At 36.6% G+C, this 15,315-nt stretch overlaps 1 protein-coding gene across 2 annotated transcripts; it reads left to right on the top strand.

Annotated features, from left to right (window-relative positions):
* Positions 1 to 2,021: 2,021 nt before the first annotated feature.
* LOC105057691 (uncharacterized) lies at positions 2,022 to 13,716 on the top strand. Of its 2 annotated transcripts, none has more exons than XM_073248798.1 (5): positions 2,022 to 2,460; positions 5,218 to 5,327; positions 5,409 to 5,780; positions 8,002 to 8,662; positions 11,465 to 13,275. In XM_073248798.1, the coding sequence occupies exons 1-5, from the start codon at positions 2,220 to 2,222 to the stop codon at positions 11,482 to 11,484; spliced, it is 1,404 nt and encodes a 467-aa protein (XP_073104899.1). In that variant the 5' UTR covers positions 2,022 to 2,219; the 3' UTR covers positions 11,485 to 13,275. The 2 variants fall into 2 exon arrangements, with proteins under 2 accessions (XP_073104899.1, XP_010938679.1); XM_010940377.4 differs by lacking the exon at positions 11,465 to 13,275 and adding an exon at positions 13,283 to 13,716 and having other exon boundaries at positions 2,024 to 2,460.
* Positions 13,717 to 15,315: the final 1,599 nt, after the last annotated feature.

Raw genomic sequence — 15,315 nt, forward strand, 5'->3', positions numbered from 1 at the left:
GGTATAATAAAACTACTTGTCTATGTTAAGTTGAACATCCAAAAGACAAGTTTTCCATTATTTTTATATCCTTCAATTTTAGCTCAAATTTTTTCCCCATCAAAATTCGATATCTTGCATCTCTTGAGTTCATAATTCCCTTTGATATTCTCATTTATCATCATACAAATAATGTAACACAACTTGGAATTCTAAAAATAGATGCAATTTATAATCATTGCATAATAAAACCTTTCCTCTTATCTGCAGGACCAATTATCATATATATGGGATATAAAAATGCTCATTTCTTGCACATAGTGCATGTAATGCTATTCAAAATGCATCTGAACATTAATCATCATGGAGTATCTAATCCTAGTATTTGGCTTGGATTTTTTTTTTTTTTCCCTTGTACCTTTCTTTTTATTGAAACATAACTTAGTCTTGCATTTGCCTCCATGATCACAGTAAAAGCCATAGAAAAAAAAAAACGTTTTGAAATTTGAGACATATCCGTTCGTAGGCAATCGCCACGCTATCCGGCTTCGTGCCGGGTGGCCCATCAAATCGACCCACCAACTATGGACATCCCAACGCAAAACGATTAAAAAAATACAAAAAAAACACGTCAGTCTCGTAATTCCCACCAAACCCCGCCCTCGGTTCCCAACTCCTCCACCGTCGCTCGTCACTCCCATCCCGTTCAGCCAAAAGATGCAACCTGCGGCCCCACGTCACGGGGTTTATTCTTCGCACACCGCCAAAAATTTTGCGCAAACGCGGTAACGTTCATTGTTGCACATAACGGATTCTTTTGTCTAATAATCATGGATCAATCATTGCTTTTGTGACGAAGTTATCCGATGCTTAAAGACTGGATTTCCTTCCTGCATCCAATTCCCACCTCCTCAGTAACTGCGGTAGTGTTCTTTTCTTAAAGTTGGATCTCTTTTTTCCTTTTTTTTTGTCAAAGTTCTTTAAAAATTTATTGTCAAGAATTATATCTATGCATCACACGTGTAATATTTTACGAGCGCAGATGAAGAAGCGGGAGCAAGAAATTCTTTAGGCCCGTTAATGGCTTTCTCAAGTGATTATTCCGCAAATGGTCACTCGCCCTTAAAATAATAATTATTATTATAAAAAATTATAAAATTAAATTATTTTTATATTTTTTGAATATTTATAAATAAAATAAAATTTTAAATTTTATATCATATTAAAAAGTAAATTTTTATTAAAAATTACAGTATTTTAGTTGCTAGCCGGTAACAGCACACATAGCCCTTCATAATTTGAATAATCTTATCTATAATCATAATACTATTTTTTTAAGATTAAATTATATATTATTATATAAATTTATTAGAAAAATATGTTTTTTGTTATATCTTTTGTACGGTAGAATGGTTAATTTTTTTTTGATGATAATTTTTAAAATAAAATATGATCTATGCCATAGGTAGAAGGCAAAAATTAGATCACATTGAAAGCTGTGTAATATTCGATCCGATAATTAACATTTCAAAAAAAAATCATCCATCCTCTAATGCAAAAGATATAATTTAAATTTTTTTATACATAATTGAGGATTATATTCATCTTACATCCAATGCGCATGCGGTGTTCTAATAAAATATTTTTTTATTTATTATTTTTATTATTTATAAATTAAATAAATCATTTAAATTTAAATCTTTATAATGGTAAAAAAACAATTTTTATTTAATAAAACAGTGATCCGACGAGGGAAAAAAAAAGGCCGTTATTTTTCAGTTAACAACCAGTAACGGCAGTTACATCAGTTAACACGTTATTCCCAATTCCACTACGACGGGGGAATGCCAGTCTCGCCTCGCCTCGCCTCGATTCTCAATTGGGCTTTTTTTAAAAAAAATTTAAACTGATAAAACCACGCTTACCTCCACGCAAAACGGAAAGACGGAATAAATAAATAAATAAATAAGGAAACCTCAGTACTACTCTACACTCATCTGCAGTTTAATTCTCCCTTTCTCTTACCTTCATCCCCCCTCGCCACCCCCCTTCTCTTTCTCCTCTCCTCCTAACACCCCCCCCCACAAAAAAAAAAACCCAAGAAAACGAAACCCTAACTCCAGCCCTAGATTTCTCCCTTCTTCTTCTCCTCGTCTTCCTCCTGTCCTTGGATCTCTTTGTGCGGCAATGGGAGGTTTTGATGAGCAGAGTGGCGATGGGGATTGAAGAGATCTGCGGCGATGGGGAAAACCGAAGACGAGCAATCCTTATCCACCGCTCCTACGTCATCAGAGGCTGCCGAGGGGAATGCCGGTGGTAGCTGCCCCCAGTGCCGATCGCTCGGCAAGATCGTGCGGTCGCGGTGTGTTTTGGCATTGGTTCTTGGTGTTGCCATTCTGCTGCCGGCCGTGTTCTGGCTTCCCCCATTCTTCCGGCATAATGGGAATCTGATGGATCGGAAACGGGACCCGCTGTTTAAAGGTGAGGATTTGGGAGTGTTGAGAGTGGTTGGGTTTTTTTTGGTGGATTTGGGGAGGTTTTGGCAATAGCATTGGAGTGCATTGCTGGATCGTGGCATGATTTTGTTTTTGTAGGGCAGTTTGAATTGGTTCATGTTGTGATTGGTTTGATGCATTCTTTTTCGGGTTAATTGGTTTGTGTTGATGTGGACTTGCATTTGCTGATTTATAGGTTGAAAAATGCAATATCTTCATCAATTGGTTGTTTTATTTCTTAATTTTCGTTAACTTTTGGTGGGAATTTATTTTCCTATTCTTGGATTAGTTAGAAAGGAGTGTGAATTTCTGATTTGATGAAATCACAGTTTTGGATGCTGGATTGATTAGATGGATGCAGATTGTAATGTTGACGGAAGATATTATGCATAGTTTCCTTTTAGGATCGTTGATGAGAAACGCTCATCTGTTTCATGAAGTAAGTTTGGATGGTTAGTGAAGTTTACGGTGTTGGAATGGATCTAGATTTTGAGCGTCATCTAAGTTAGTGCTTGATTGTAGATCTGACTCTGATGATTAAGGACTCTTGATGTTTCTGTACCCAAGTATGTATTTGATCTGAATTTATATCGGAGATTATAGAGTGATCTGATTCGGTTGCATGGTATTAGGAATTTTAATATGTATATGTTGGAAGCTATTCTGGTTGCTTTCCGTATTTTTTATGTTACGGAAGATGGATTATGGTGTTATTTAATATACTTCATCTGGAAGTGGCGTTGCAGATTGTCCTTGATTTTAAGCATTGTTTTCAAGATTTGGCATAGTTTTAACAACTGTGGGGGATTTTTTTTTCATCATGATGGCGGCTTTCTATATGAGAGCCCAATGATGTTCTTCATGTAAACTCAAGAGTGAAGGCCCTGAAGGCTTATGCGAGCTTTGACAATGCCTTAGTTTTGGTTGTAGGGAAGTTCTATCCTCGGACATGTTTTGATCACTGTCAAGTATGCCAACTTGTAAAGAAACTAGCAAGGAAATGTAAGGCTGTGCAAGTATTTTCATTATGAAGTGTCTTTCACCACCTGCAAAAACTTGGTTTTCAACATCCATAAGAGTAACAGCATGGTGGTTAAGGGCACGTAGATTGCACGATTAATTTCTACCACATGACACGCGAATTACATACTTAATTCACATTTATGAGCTTACCTTTGTGAGGACCCCCCATTTCAGTGGACTTTGCATTAACCACTCGCAAGTGGCATTCTTCTAGGATAGCATGTACTTGAGCATCTCACTGCATAAGAGAAAGTTTGCTATATAGAAGAGGGCATGCTTTTGCTTGGGAACAATTTGCTTAAAAGATAATATAATCAATTGAATGATGAGTGGTGCTCCTTTCAAATTGTTAGCAGATTTTATAATTAAAGATTTTGAATGTTCTGGCTATTTGCTTAAGATAATGAAATGGAATGCTGTTCTTTATGCATGTTGAATTTAAAAATGGAGTACTACATGCAGTCAAATGTCAAAGTAAATGGAGTAAGTAGGTATTATCTTTTTTGTTATATTTTCGGGAATACTGTAGAGATAAGTGTTGAGGGATCAGTAATTGTGAGGATGAAGGTGCCAAAAAATTGAATGAGCCCATCCTTTGCTACTTCATTAACAGAGAATGCTAAAATGTTTTCAAGCTCCCAAATGAAATTTGTTTAATTTGATGAACTGGCAAAAGCCCAGCTTCATAGCTTCGGTTCTTGTGTATCTAGTGGAAGAGAGGTTGGAATTATTTTAGCCAGTAATTAGAACCGCCACATAAACCCCATTAACTTTCCCATATGCAAATGACCAAATGACACTTCACTGGATCAGACGAAGGCATGAGTTATAAGCTGAGGCGGTGGTAACTCAATCTAGTGATGGAGATGGGTAGATCTGATATTGTAGGTCTACAAAGCTTGTTGGAAGGTTTCATGATGGGGATCCATTCTCTGATATCGTAAAACTTTGAAGAAGAGATGTTCAAATGCATTCAGTTTTATAGGGCATATACCACTTGTGATAACATGGACTTGTAGTGTTTTAGGAATTTGCCATAGACGTTGCAAATGTAGGAAATCTATGCAACATCTATTTAACTAATAGAAAATAATGGAGACAGCAGATATGGATAAGATGTTTTTATTTTATTTTATTTTAAAGTTTTGATGCATATAAACTGCTATAGCTACTTACAGCCTTTATCAATATTATTTGCTTCCTGATTATAAATATGGAAGGCCCTATAGATGACACTACAGTGTGAGTGCAGACATACCTCTTACTAATTTCATGCATGTTTTCATAGTGCTAGTGTGGAATTTTGTCCAGCAGTTATGGTTAAATTTGGTTGACAATATTACACAGAAACTGTTAAGAGTTTATCAAAGATCATTTAACTTCTTACTGGTGCATCCTTTTCCTAAGAGATTGGATGCTGTAACTAGCAGGCAACACCAGATGGAGATGTATGATGACAAATTGCTTTGTGTTGTCACCAATAAGAGCTGGCTTGTTCAAGTATTCTGCTTTGATGAAGTTGAATTTTTGGGCCATGACTTGTCTGAATTATACCTTTAATTAATTGAAGTTTTTTTCTTTTCCAGAATTCTAGATATTAAAGATGTCAGAAATCAAGAATCATAGTACAATATTTTATGATTTTTCCTGTCTTTTTTTATTAATATTACTATACGTCAAGCATCTGAACCTTTCTTACCTAGAGAGTTAATCATGGCAGCTGATATACTAGCAAGTTTCAGACTGCAAAAGCCTGTAGCTCAGTTAAGTGCCAATGCCTCAAAACTTCAATATGATATCTATGAAGAAATTGGTGTTCCTAATTCCTTGGTAAGTTTGTACTTTATCTAATTTTTTTATTGTCCATCCAAAATGTGCACATGTCCTTACCCAACGGTTTCAATTAATCAGGTGGTTGTAAGTTCTCTTGAACCTTTAGCTGGATCAAATTGGACAACCGTAGTGTTTGGCATTTGGCCTTATCCAAGAAATTCAACTATATCTTCAGCTGAGATAAGTGTTCTCAGAGAGTCTTTTACATCCTTGGTTACGCGGCAATCAACTCTCCACTTGACCACATCCTTGTTTGGGAACTCGTCCTTCTTTGAGGTTCTAAAGTTCCCTGGAGGAATTACAATTATCCCTCCACAAAATGCTTTTCTCCTGCAAAAAGTCCAGTCTCTTTTTAATTTCAGTTTAAATGTCGCGATCGATCAAGTACAAGACAAGCTCAGTGAACTGAAGGACCAGATGAAATCAGGGCTGCTGCTCCATTCTTTCGAGGTTTGCCCACTTATCACATTCTGCTCCATGATTGTTTCTTTCATATGAACTCTTTCTGGCAGCCTATCTCTAGTAATGCTTAAATTTTCTTAATAATTTAAACCAGTGCCTAGTGTTATATATATGGTGTTAACTGGACCTTGCATCTGGCTCAAGGAATCTGTGTCTAACATCTATTGATGAGTCATATACGTGTCAGACAGCGGACATGCTTATCAAATTTCTAGATTGTAACTTTTTAAGATATTAGCAGCTCTTCAAACAATAAGATGACCAAGTAGAATAAAGTTGAAGAGTCCAATTTTTGTCATTTTTTGAGCTTGGTTAAAGATGGATTTTTTTTAATACTTTGCAAAATGTCATGCTTCTTGCATATTTGAGCTCATCTTAGAGCCGAGCTGAGGAGCATGCATTTTGATAACTAATCAACTATCCTTTGTAAAAGCATAATTCTAGCCTCTTTACCTTTTTGAAAGCTTTTATAACATGTGCTATCATTCTCGACACTGAACCTTTAGCAAATGAGCCATCTGATATATTGTTATTTATACTTTTGACTGTTCCACAAGATCACATCACCAATTAACAGGCATTACACCTTCCAGAGTCCACCTCAAACAAGTTGCAACTATTCAAATGTTCAAAATCAACAGTAGCATCATGAATTGACCAATAACTTATAAGATAGCACTTAAAAAAATTGAGCTATTTTTCACACCTTAATATAGTCAATGTTTTATGATGTTTGAGAGGACATACGCCCGAGTCTAACTTCTGTATCTGGGTGAATGCACCATTATATATATCATTTCTGGGAGAATATTTTAACATGCATCATAGTAAAGCCTTTCTGTGACCAGGGGATCTCTATCAAAACATAATGGAGTCTTGATGCTAGCCCTTTTCATTCCTAAAGAAATCGTGATGTTAGAATATTGCTGGCTCAGAATACTTTAGTTAGTGAAAATTGTACTGAAATACTGAAGTCTTTCATTTTCTGATGACTCTCTCAAAACATGTATCTAGTTATAATTCTAATTGTTTTCATTTCTAAGGTGGCTTCTGATGATCCAAATGGGATCATCATGGTGATTTAAGATTGTCGATGATCTAAATCCTAAGATGATTTATTTTGATCCTTAGTCTACTATGGTCCAATGATTAAAGATCCTCAAATATCTATGAGTAACTTATTTGGTACTCCATAGGAATCCAAGATCACTGACCATATAATATCAAAATTATCTCTGATATATTTCATAAAATATATTTATTAATCATATAAAATATATTATAATATATATATATATATATATATTAATTTTTAATATATTCTATGAAAATTATTTATTAGTCCTATAAATTATTAATCCTATAAAGATATAGTAATTATTATTATAGAATTAATATTTTTATTTATACTTATAATATATTATTTTTAATACTAATATTTATTTTGATTAGGAAAATAAAGCAGATAGAAGTAATACATTAAATAATTTTGTTATATAAATATAAATTATAATAATATATTTCTACCATAGTTAAAAACTATCATTGAATAATAATATGATAATGATGTGTTTAATAATACATTATAATATAATATATCATAAATAAAATATATAATATCAATATAATATAATATCATATATATAATATTGGTGTAATATATTAATGGTATATTGATATACTATTTTTTTTTGCTAAATCGAGGAATATTTTTGTTCTTAAATTTTAGTCCAAGATCATTTAGGATGATCTTAGATTCCCGACCTCAAGGATGAGTATGCTATCACTAGGTTGGGTGGTGATTTGAGGAGTGTGGGTGACTTGGAATTACTGCCATGTAAGATTACCGTGGTGCAACCAAACATGGTGATCTCATTGCCTCCATCTACATCACTCTTGATCTTGGGATGATCCCTCCATACCAAATGCCTTCTAAAGAGTTTGTGATGTTAGAAATTTTCTGGTTGAGAAGACTTTAGTCTCTCCATTTGCTCAAAATGCTGGCCTGCTTCTCGAGGCATATAACTACTTTGAAGAAAAGAACAAAACTCCAATTTTTACTGGAGAAACAAGCATCCATCTAGGGGAATATGTGATAATTTTAGAGCATTATTTACAATTGCTAAGCATTCATATTTTAAGAGAAATTTGCTAGAAATTATTGCCTAAACTTACTAATAAACTAACATCCTCTTTTCATGTATTGCAGAATCTGTATGTTAGTTTGACAAATTTAGAGGGTTCGACAGTGGCTCCTCCAACAATTGTTGACACCTTCATTGTGCTTAAAGTTGGGAATAATCAACCCTCATTGCGAAGGTTGAAACAGTTGGCTAAGACCATCTCTAATTCTTCTGCAGGCAATCTTGGTCTCAACCACACTGTATTTGGTAGAGTAAAGCAGGTCCAACTTTCCTCATTTTTTCAACATTCTTTGAATAGCGGAGGCAGCAGTTCGCCTAGTCCAACTCCTCAACCCCGGCCAGACCATCACCACCACCATCACAGTTATCCAGACATTCATCGGGCTCCTGCTGCTCCTCCTCAACGCAGTTACGAAACTCCTGCTCCCTCTCATTGCCGATTTGGTTATTCTAACAAGCCCAAGGGCAAAGCTTATTTTCTAGTTCCAGATGCTGCACCTGCCGCTGCTCCACAGCATTCTGCTGCAGCTGTGGCCTCTCCAGAGCATTCAGCTGCACCAGAGTCTGGCACACAGCATTCTGCTGCACCTGAGCCTGTACCACAGCATTCTATTGCTCCACCAGTGCCTGCTGTATACTTTGCTCATGTACAACCTCCAAATGAGAGTGTAACAGATGTCAAACCTCCTGACAGAAAGCCATCAATTTCACCTGTGCCACATTCATGTGAGTTTTTCTTACCAAAGTATTTTATCTTAAACTCCGAATTTCTGTAGGTTTTCTTGTCATTAAGAAAAACTGTATGTTGTTATGAAAATCCAATGAATGAACAATCAAAGAGAATCAAATGTCCTAAGCTTATTAAGATAGCGTCATTTCTAAAACAATGGCATGGCCTAGTCTGAGTTTATTTTCAGTACAATGCCAAGAGCATATGAAGTCAGCACCATACCCCAATTTACTAGTTAGATCGAAGGTTCTTTTGTTCTTGTTTATAATTTGTCTGTAGTCATAAGTTATTTTCTAGTCCTGGTTAAGTTGCAATTTCACTGCATAAATGCTCTTAGATCCTGATAGGTTTAGTCATTTGTTTGCTGTTTGTATTAGGAGTTTTTAGCGGTATATTTATGTAAGCATGAAACTGTTGTATCCATCTCATGCATGGTCATAGTCGTCTCTTGTCGCATGTTTATCATTCAGCTTGAGGGTTGCATTTTTTAGATCAAGTCCCATGCTGTGCTGTTAATCCTAAGCATGTGGGCAGAAATGTGCTGGATTTTACTGCAATTCTGTTTCCATAATGTTTGACAGTGAGACATGTCATGGTGCTGATTTACTAACCTTTTGATGATCCTTTGTATGATATTGAATACCAGGGTATTATGTAATGGCATGTTGCCCAAGCCTTTTGTTTTGCAAATGGTGTATGCAGCGACTTGGAAACCTGTATCTATTCATAGATCAGACTGCTCCTTTCCTCATGGAAATATTTCTGTCCTTGCTTTAGCAAATTTAAATGTTTAGTACCATCCAGTTTTCTTTTATGCTAGTTGAGTCCTGTTGCATGATGTCATAGATTATGATTTTGTGAGTTCTGAAATAGATAAACTGCCTTATTCGTTCCACATCCGGTTGAGGCAAAAAGGCATTCAAATGTGTGCAAGATCATGCCTGCCATGCTTGTGCTTGTGCATAAAGTGACACATGTAGGTGTGGCATGTGTTTGAGCATGTGTGCTCATGCCGTGATGCATATGTGCTTATGTGTGCATGTATAGAGGGAGTACATGCGTGAAACATTTTGCGCCTGAGTCCCATACTGGCACATTTTGCAGCACTAATTGTTCCAAATTAGGGCACACTGAATGCAACTTAGTGGTATTTTATAAGAGATGGATGTGCTGTAAGAACTGCACAAGCAAGGATTTCGTTAGTTTGTTTTCTCCACCTTGGAATATATTATTTATAGTGATAACAAGAGCAAGTCTAAGTAGTATTAAATTAGGGTGGGTGTAGGTACAAGCATACTTAGACTGGAGATTGACTTGTCTAAGAGTCTAGGGCACCAGGTTGCCAATTCCAACTTTTGGGTCAACCATTCAGATGAGATAAGAATTAAATAATTACGAAAAAAAATTTGTATGTCATTGAAACTTTTTACTTTTGTCCAAATCAATCTGTTTCAGCTGAAATAAATAATTTTTCAGTGGGACTAAATTGAAACCAAACCCTAGTTTTGGGTCGGGTTGGGAATGCTTAACCCAGTTAACCCTTTTAACTTGAGTCAACCTGTTGTGGGTTGGGTTAGGTTACCTGGTTAATAAAATAGTCAAGTTTAGGTGATCTTTGACCCATTTAATAAACAGATCAGGTTCAGGTTGGCTAATTTTTGACCTATCATGTATTTGACGTGATCTGTATTCTGTCCTACTGGACCCAATTGCCACCACTAGTTTTGTGTTTTGGTCAGTGTCGATATTTTGGCCCATTTCCATTAGTTTTGTCCCATATTTGATTGATTTGTCTAGGTTTTGCAGAACCGTAGATGCTTTATCTTTTAAATTTTGTTTGGATTTGTTTGGTTTTCATAAGGTCTTCTCTTCTTTTTTTTTTTTTTAATTTGTTTATTAGGCTATACAGTGTTATTCTTCGTTCTTCTTTTGTCTTTTCATAGAGTTAAAAGCAGGGATAGATGATCGGCATAATCCTTGATGAGCTAAGACTTCTGCAAATGCCCCCATTGTAGTAGTTTACAAAGATTAATATGGGGTGGGTCTCCTTCCATACTCTCAAGAATGCAAAGATTAATGTAAACAACTAAATGCAAGACACCATCGTTCACAATAGTCTCTTTTTTATGCGAAACAACATTTTGCAAGTGATGTTTTATCAATTAGCCAGTTGATAAAATGACATTTTATAATTAGCATGTTTTAACTGGTTGGGTTTTGCTGGTTCCTTCATTTAGGCAGTCTAAAAGCTAATCAGTCAAAGGGCCAATCCTTTGTTTCCTTGGTGGAACCAGAACACTTTGGTCCACATATCATAGCAATTTTATGAGTTAAACCCTTGTTTGGAGTCCTGAACCTAGGAGAGGCTGTATGGGCCATGTCCAATATACTGGAAATATAATCTGGCAGCTACTAGACTAATTTGCACAAAACAATGTAGAAGGGATCGTGACTTTAAGGTGGCATGTGGGAGATTTAAGAATGATAAATTTTGAACTCAGTGCATTATAGGAAGCTTAATAGTAGTGTAATTGTGCTAAGCTCTTTTGCATATGAAGCACTGGTTTGGCTGCTCGATCGCTATGTGTAACATCTCAAAACTTGAGTGATAAGTTGTTACAAGAAGAAGACAAATTAGTGGAGGCCATTGTGTCTTAGTCCAAATTTTTTTTGGATACAAAATCCATTTAACAATATCCAGTTTTTTGAAAATTAGGGGTGGCAGTGTGTCAGTGAGCTTAACCCTTGATAGCAAGGCCTACCTGCCCTGACCTGAACTTGATCCAACCTGTCTGCAGGTCAAACTTGGCTGACTTGAAGCAGCGGGTTGGTTGAGCTGGGCTCGACCCAAATGAGAGCCAAAGCACATGGAAAAAGGGAGAGGAAAGGGTGCATCAAAACATTGGATGTCACTGACAACAAGGTAATGGTTTTAGTAGTGGGGTTGCCAAATGATGGTGGGATCGGATGTCTATACTCAGAGTGTGGTCCCATGGTCAGAGGTGGGCTGGCGATGGCATCTCGATTCCAGGTAGCAGTTGAGCGACTGAGAATTGTTTTGGTGGTCCTTTTTTTTTTTTGTGTGTGTTGGGGTGGGGGGGGTGTGCATGTTGGAGATCAGGTCAAGATGGCTAGGTGGTGATAACAATGTTGAGGCAGGTTTGGAGATTGGGTCTGGTTGGCTGGCTGGAAACACAAGATCAATATTGGAGGTTTTGTCCGGGTTGATGATCAGGCCAGAATAACTGGAGCAGCAGAGGCAGCCCTTGCAACTTTTATAGTCGAACCACTACCAGATCTCCCACAAAAATGACAGGGCTGGAATGCAGGTAGATGGAATGAAGGTGAGGATGAGACAAGATGGGAAGTTAGTGGAGAGAAGGGAGAGAAGATGGGAGAGGGCAAGAAGAGGAGAAGAGTGAGAGAGAGGAGAGGGGAGGAGGACTACGGGGAAGGGGATGTTCAATTAGAAGTTAGCTGGGTTAAATTTAGAGTTAGAGTCTAGATTTAGAATTCATATTAGCTTTTATGTCATATATAATAAGAGCTGATCATAGGCTGGGCTTGGGCATACAGAAAATATCAAATTTTAAATAGGCCAAGTCTGAAGCCCGACTAAAAATGAATATAGTTTTAGGCCTGAGGCCCGGCTCATGATCAGCTGTATGTATAATCTGTTTTTTATATAGGTGGAGTAAATTTAGAGCTGGGTGTTTATATGTAGATTGCATATTTGCTTTTTTGTCATGTATAATATATTTTTTAAAATATTAATAGATTAATTCTACATATTATCTTTATACATTATTTTAGGTGGTCTGGACCCACCTGATCTTACAGCTGGTAAAGTTTACAGGCCTGAACCCAACCCTATGGGCCCAACAGTTCTTCTGAAATGGGTTGGGTCCAGATTTCTACCCTTATTACGAATCTTGTGATTGCAATCCATGGACCCCTTTGATTCTTGGACTTCGCCATCCTATGTCCTTGTCTCCTTGTATGTAAGCTGTCAAAAAAGGCTGCAATGTGTGAGAGTGTATGCTGGTTTATTTACATGCATGATGGGCAGAGCATAAGGATTTGGATTAGATCGATAGGTCAAAAGTTGAAACAAGAAAAGGAATGGGCCTTGGATGCTTGTTTAAACAATGGATTTGAAGACGCTTTTTGTTTTAAAGAATCAGGCCTTGGATGATAATGTTTAAGCACAGATGTCTGAATATGCAAGCCTTGTTATACTTTTACCGATGCCCTGAGACATGGTTTTTTGTTGGAGGTGGATGGTTTTGTAGTACTTGCATGTTGCTCGACTGTCTTACCAAATCAGATGCTATAAGACATTTGGTTTTTGAGGGCTTACATCTTTCATTCAATCCTGCTTTCAAGTTCAATAAAAGCTTAGAAAATCATGTCGTATTTATGCATTCATGCTAGTGCTTGAGGGAATAACAGGAAAACATGGAGTCAGTATAACTAGATTGGAGTAAATAGCCATACTTGCCTCTTATAGCTCTTTTTAACTAGCTCATAATTCATTTGTGATTATCATGTTTTTTTACCGTTAGCTTTTACATCTGAATTTCCTCAGCTTAAAGCTATTGGCATTCTCTGTGCAGCTTCTGCTTCAGGCCTGTCTTCTATCCATTGGGTCCTTGCACTACTGTTCTATTTGTTGATGCGTTTATAACAAACAAAGGAAACATTTTTTTTTTCTAGAACTAAATTACTCAGGTTTGGAGAAGCGGGGCACACTCCTCTGCGGTGCTGCATAAGAGAGACTGTAACTTTGCATGTGGGTGCAACAAAAGTGTTGCATTTTCATTCAGGTGGAAAATTTAATGTATGTATATATTGATATTAATGCATCGCAAATGTATTTTCTGGTCAAAGCCACAGAAGTGGCAGGCCCTTGTTTATGTGTTGTTTCTTTGTACTATTTCAGAGAAAATCAAGTTAAAGGAATATATTTTGCCCCTAACGAGGGCAGGTGCTTGCTCCTGAATGGGGAAGGAATTCTGTTACATGAATTTTGATCGGTTATTTCTATCCTCATTTCTTTCCAGCCTTGTTTCCTTCTCTTGGGTCTTTTTCTAGGGTAGATTCCTCTGTTTGGGAATGGTGGCTTTTTGTTTTACCATTTAAATATGAACTAGGAGGGGAAATTTTTAGGGTCACCTGTTGACAAACCAGAGCCAACATCAACTGACAAATATCTTGTTTGTCGTCTGAGCTCAACCTGTGGAAGTTTTTGAAGATTGAATGTTTTCGCCATACCATATGTTTCATTGGTTGAATATTTAGGTTTTTTGTACTCGGTTTCCTAGTTCACTTTTTTTTTTTTGTTTGGCAAAAGGTTTCCTAGTTCACTTAATAAAAGGAACTTGTGGAGATCTTAAATGAAAGTTTATAAGGTTTACTCGAAGAATTTTGATGTCAAAAAAAATTATCTCTACTAAAGCTTAGTAGGTTCTAATAGCAAGCAAGAAATACTAGTTTTCACGAGTAATGGATTACTGGGGATCATCATGAACACACGGTCCTTCAAATGCATCTTAGCCATCGGTGCATTCGTCACGCATCTCAAGGTAAGTCAACAAGTACTCACTGCCTAAACAAGCCATTTTGGCGGGCTGATGAGGCCAGCCGACAGCTAAGGTGAGTCAAGAAGTGCTTACCGCCGAAAGAAGCTATTTTTGTGGGCCAATGGAGGCAGCCAACAGCTATCATAGAAGCCAGGGACAATACAAAACGTGCATCAAGTTTCGTACTTGCTTATGATCCTACCAAAGCTAGTCACTAATGTTTTTTAAGAAAATTTCACACAATGTTACATGGTGTACAACTTAATTTCAGAAATTTGGACCTAGGCACGTTCATGACCACCTTAGCAGCCACATTACCCAAAAAAAAAAAAAAAAAAAACCACATTACTTCGCTGCAGTGGTATAAAAGATAAAATCAACAAATATCTTTGATTTCTACCAAAAAAAAAAAAACAAATATCTTTGATCATTTGTTTTGGTAAGTTCAGGCAATGACTCGTTTTCAATAGCATCCTATTTGCTTCGTCTTATTCTTTTTCTGCCTGATGGTAATGGAGCTGAGACAAAATTTCTTGGCTGTCATCATAGGCACAAGTTCCCTTTCCACGCAAATACAAATAAGTCATTTTCGTCACTTTGTTCCCTTTCTTCTTTCTTCCATAATATCACATGCTTCCCCCCCCCCCCTTTTTTTTTTGTTTTTTTGTAGATTTATATCCATCGTCATTTATTGAAGGGGTGGGATACAAATTTGGAAAATGGTTTTTTAAGTCTGAGTTTAACTTGATGTTTATCAAAACAAACTTGAACAGTCTGTTGCTAACCCCAGCCTGGAATGTTCATGAACGATTTGATGTCTTCACAACTAATAAAAGTTTTCGTGACATTACTAATGATTGAGTTCGGTTTCTCTCCAATTTGGAGTTGCAACGGATGGGTGGAATACCCATCATCACCAATCGTTCAATGATGGAGAAAAATTTAAACAAAATGAACTCGATGATCCGCTGTTTGATAATAAATGGATGGCTGGTGATTGTAAACCAGATCTTTCTGTTCAACCTGAACTCCATTTGTTAAATACCAATTATTCCTTCCGGAGATAT

This window comes from Elaeis guineensis, chromosome 14 (genome assembly GCF_000442705.2).
Source record: "Elaeis guineensis isolate ETL-2024a chromosome 14, EG11, whole genome shotgun sequence".
Taxonomy (NCBI): Eukaryota; Viridiplantae; Streptophyta; class Magnoliopsida; order Arecales; family Arecaceae; genus Elaeis; species Elaeis guineensis.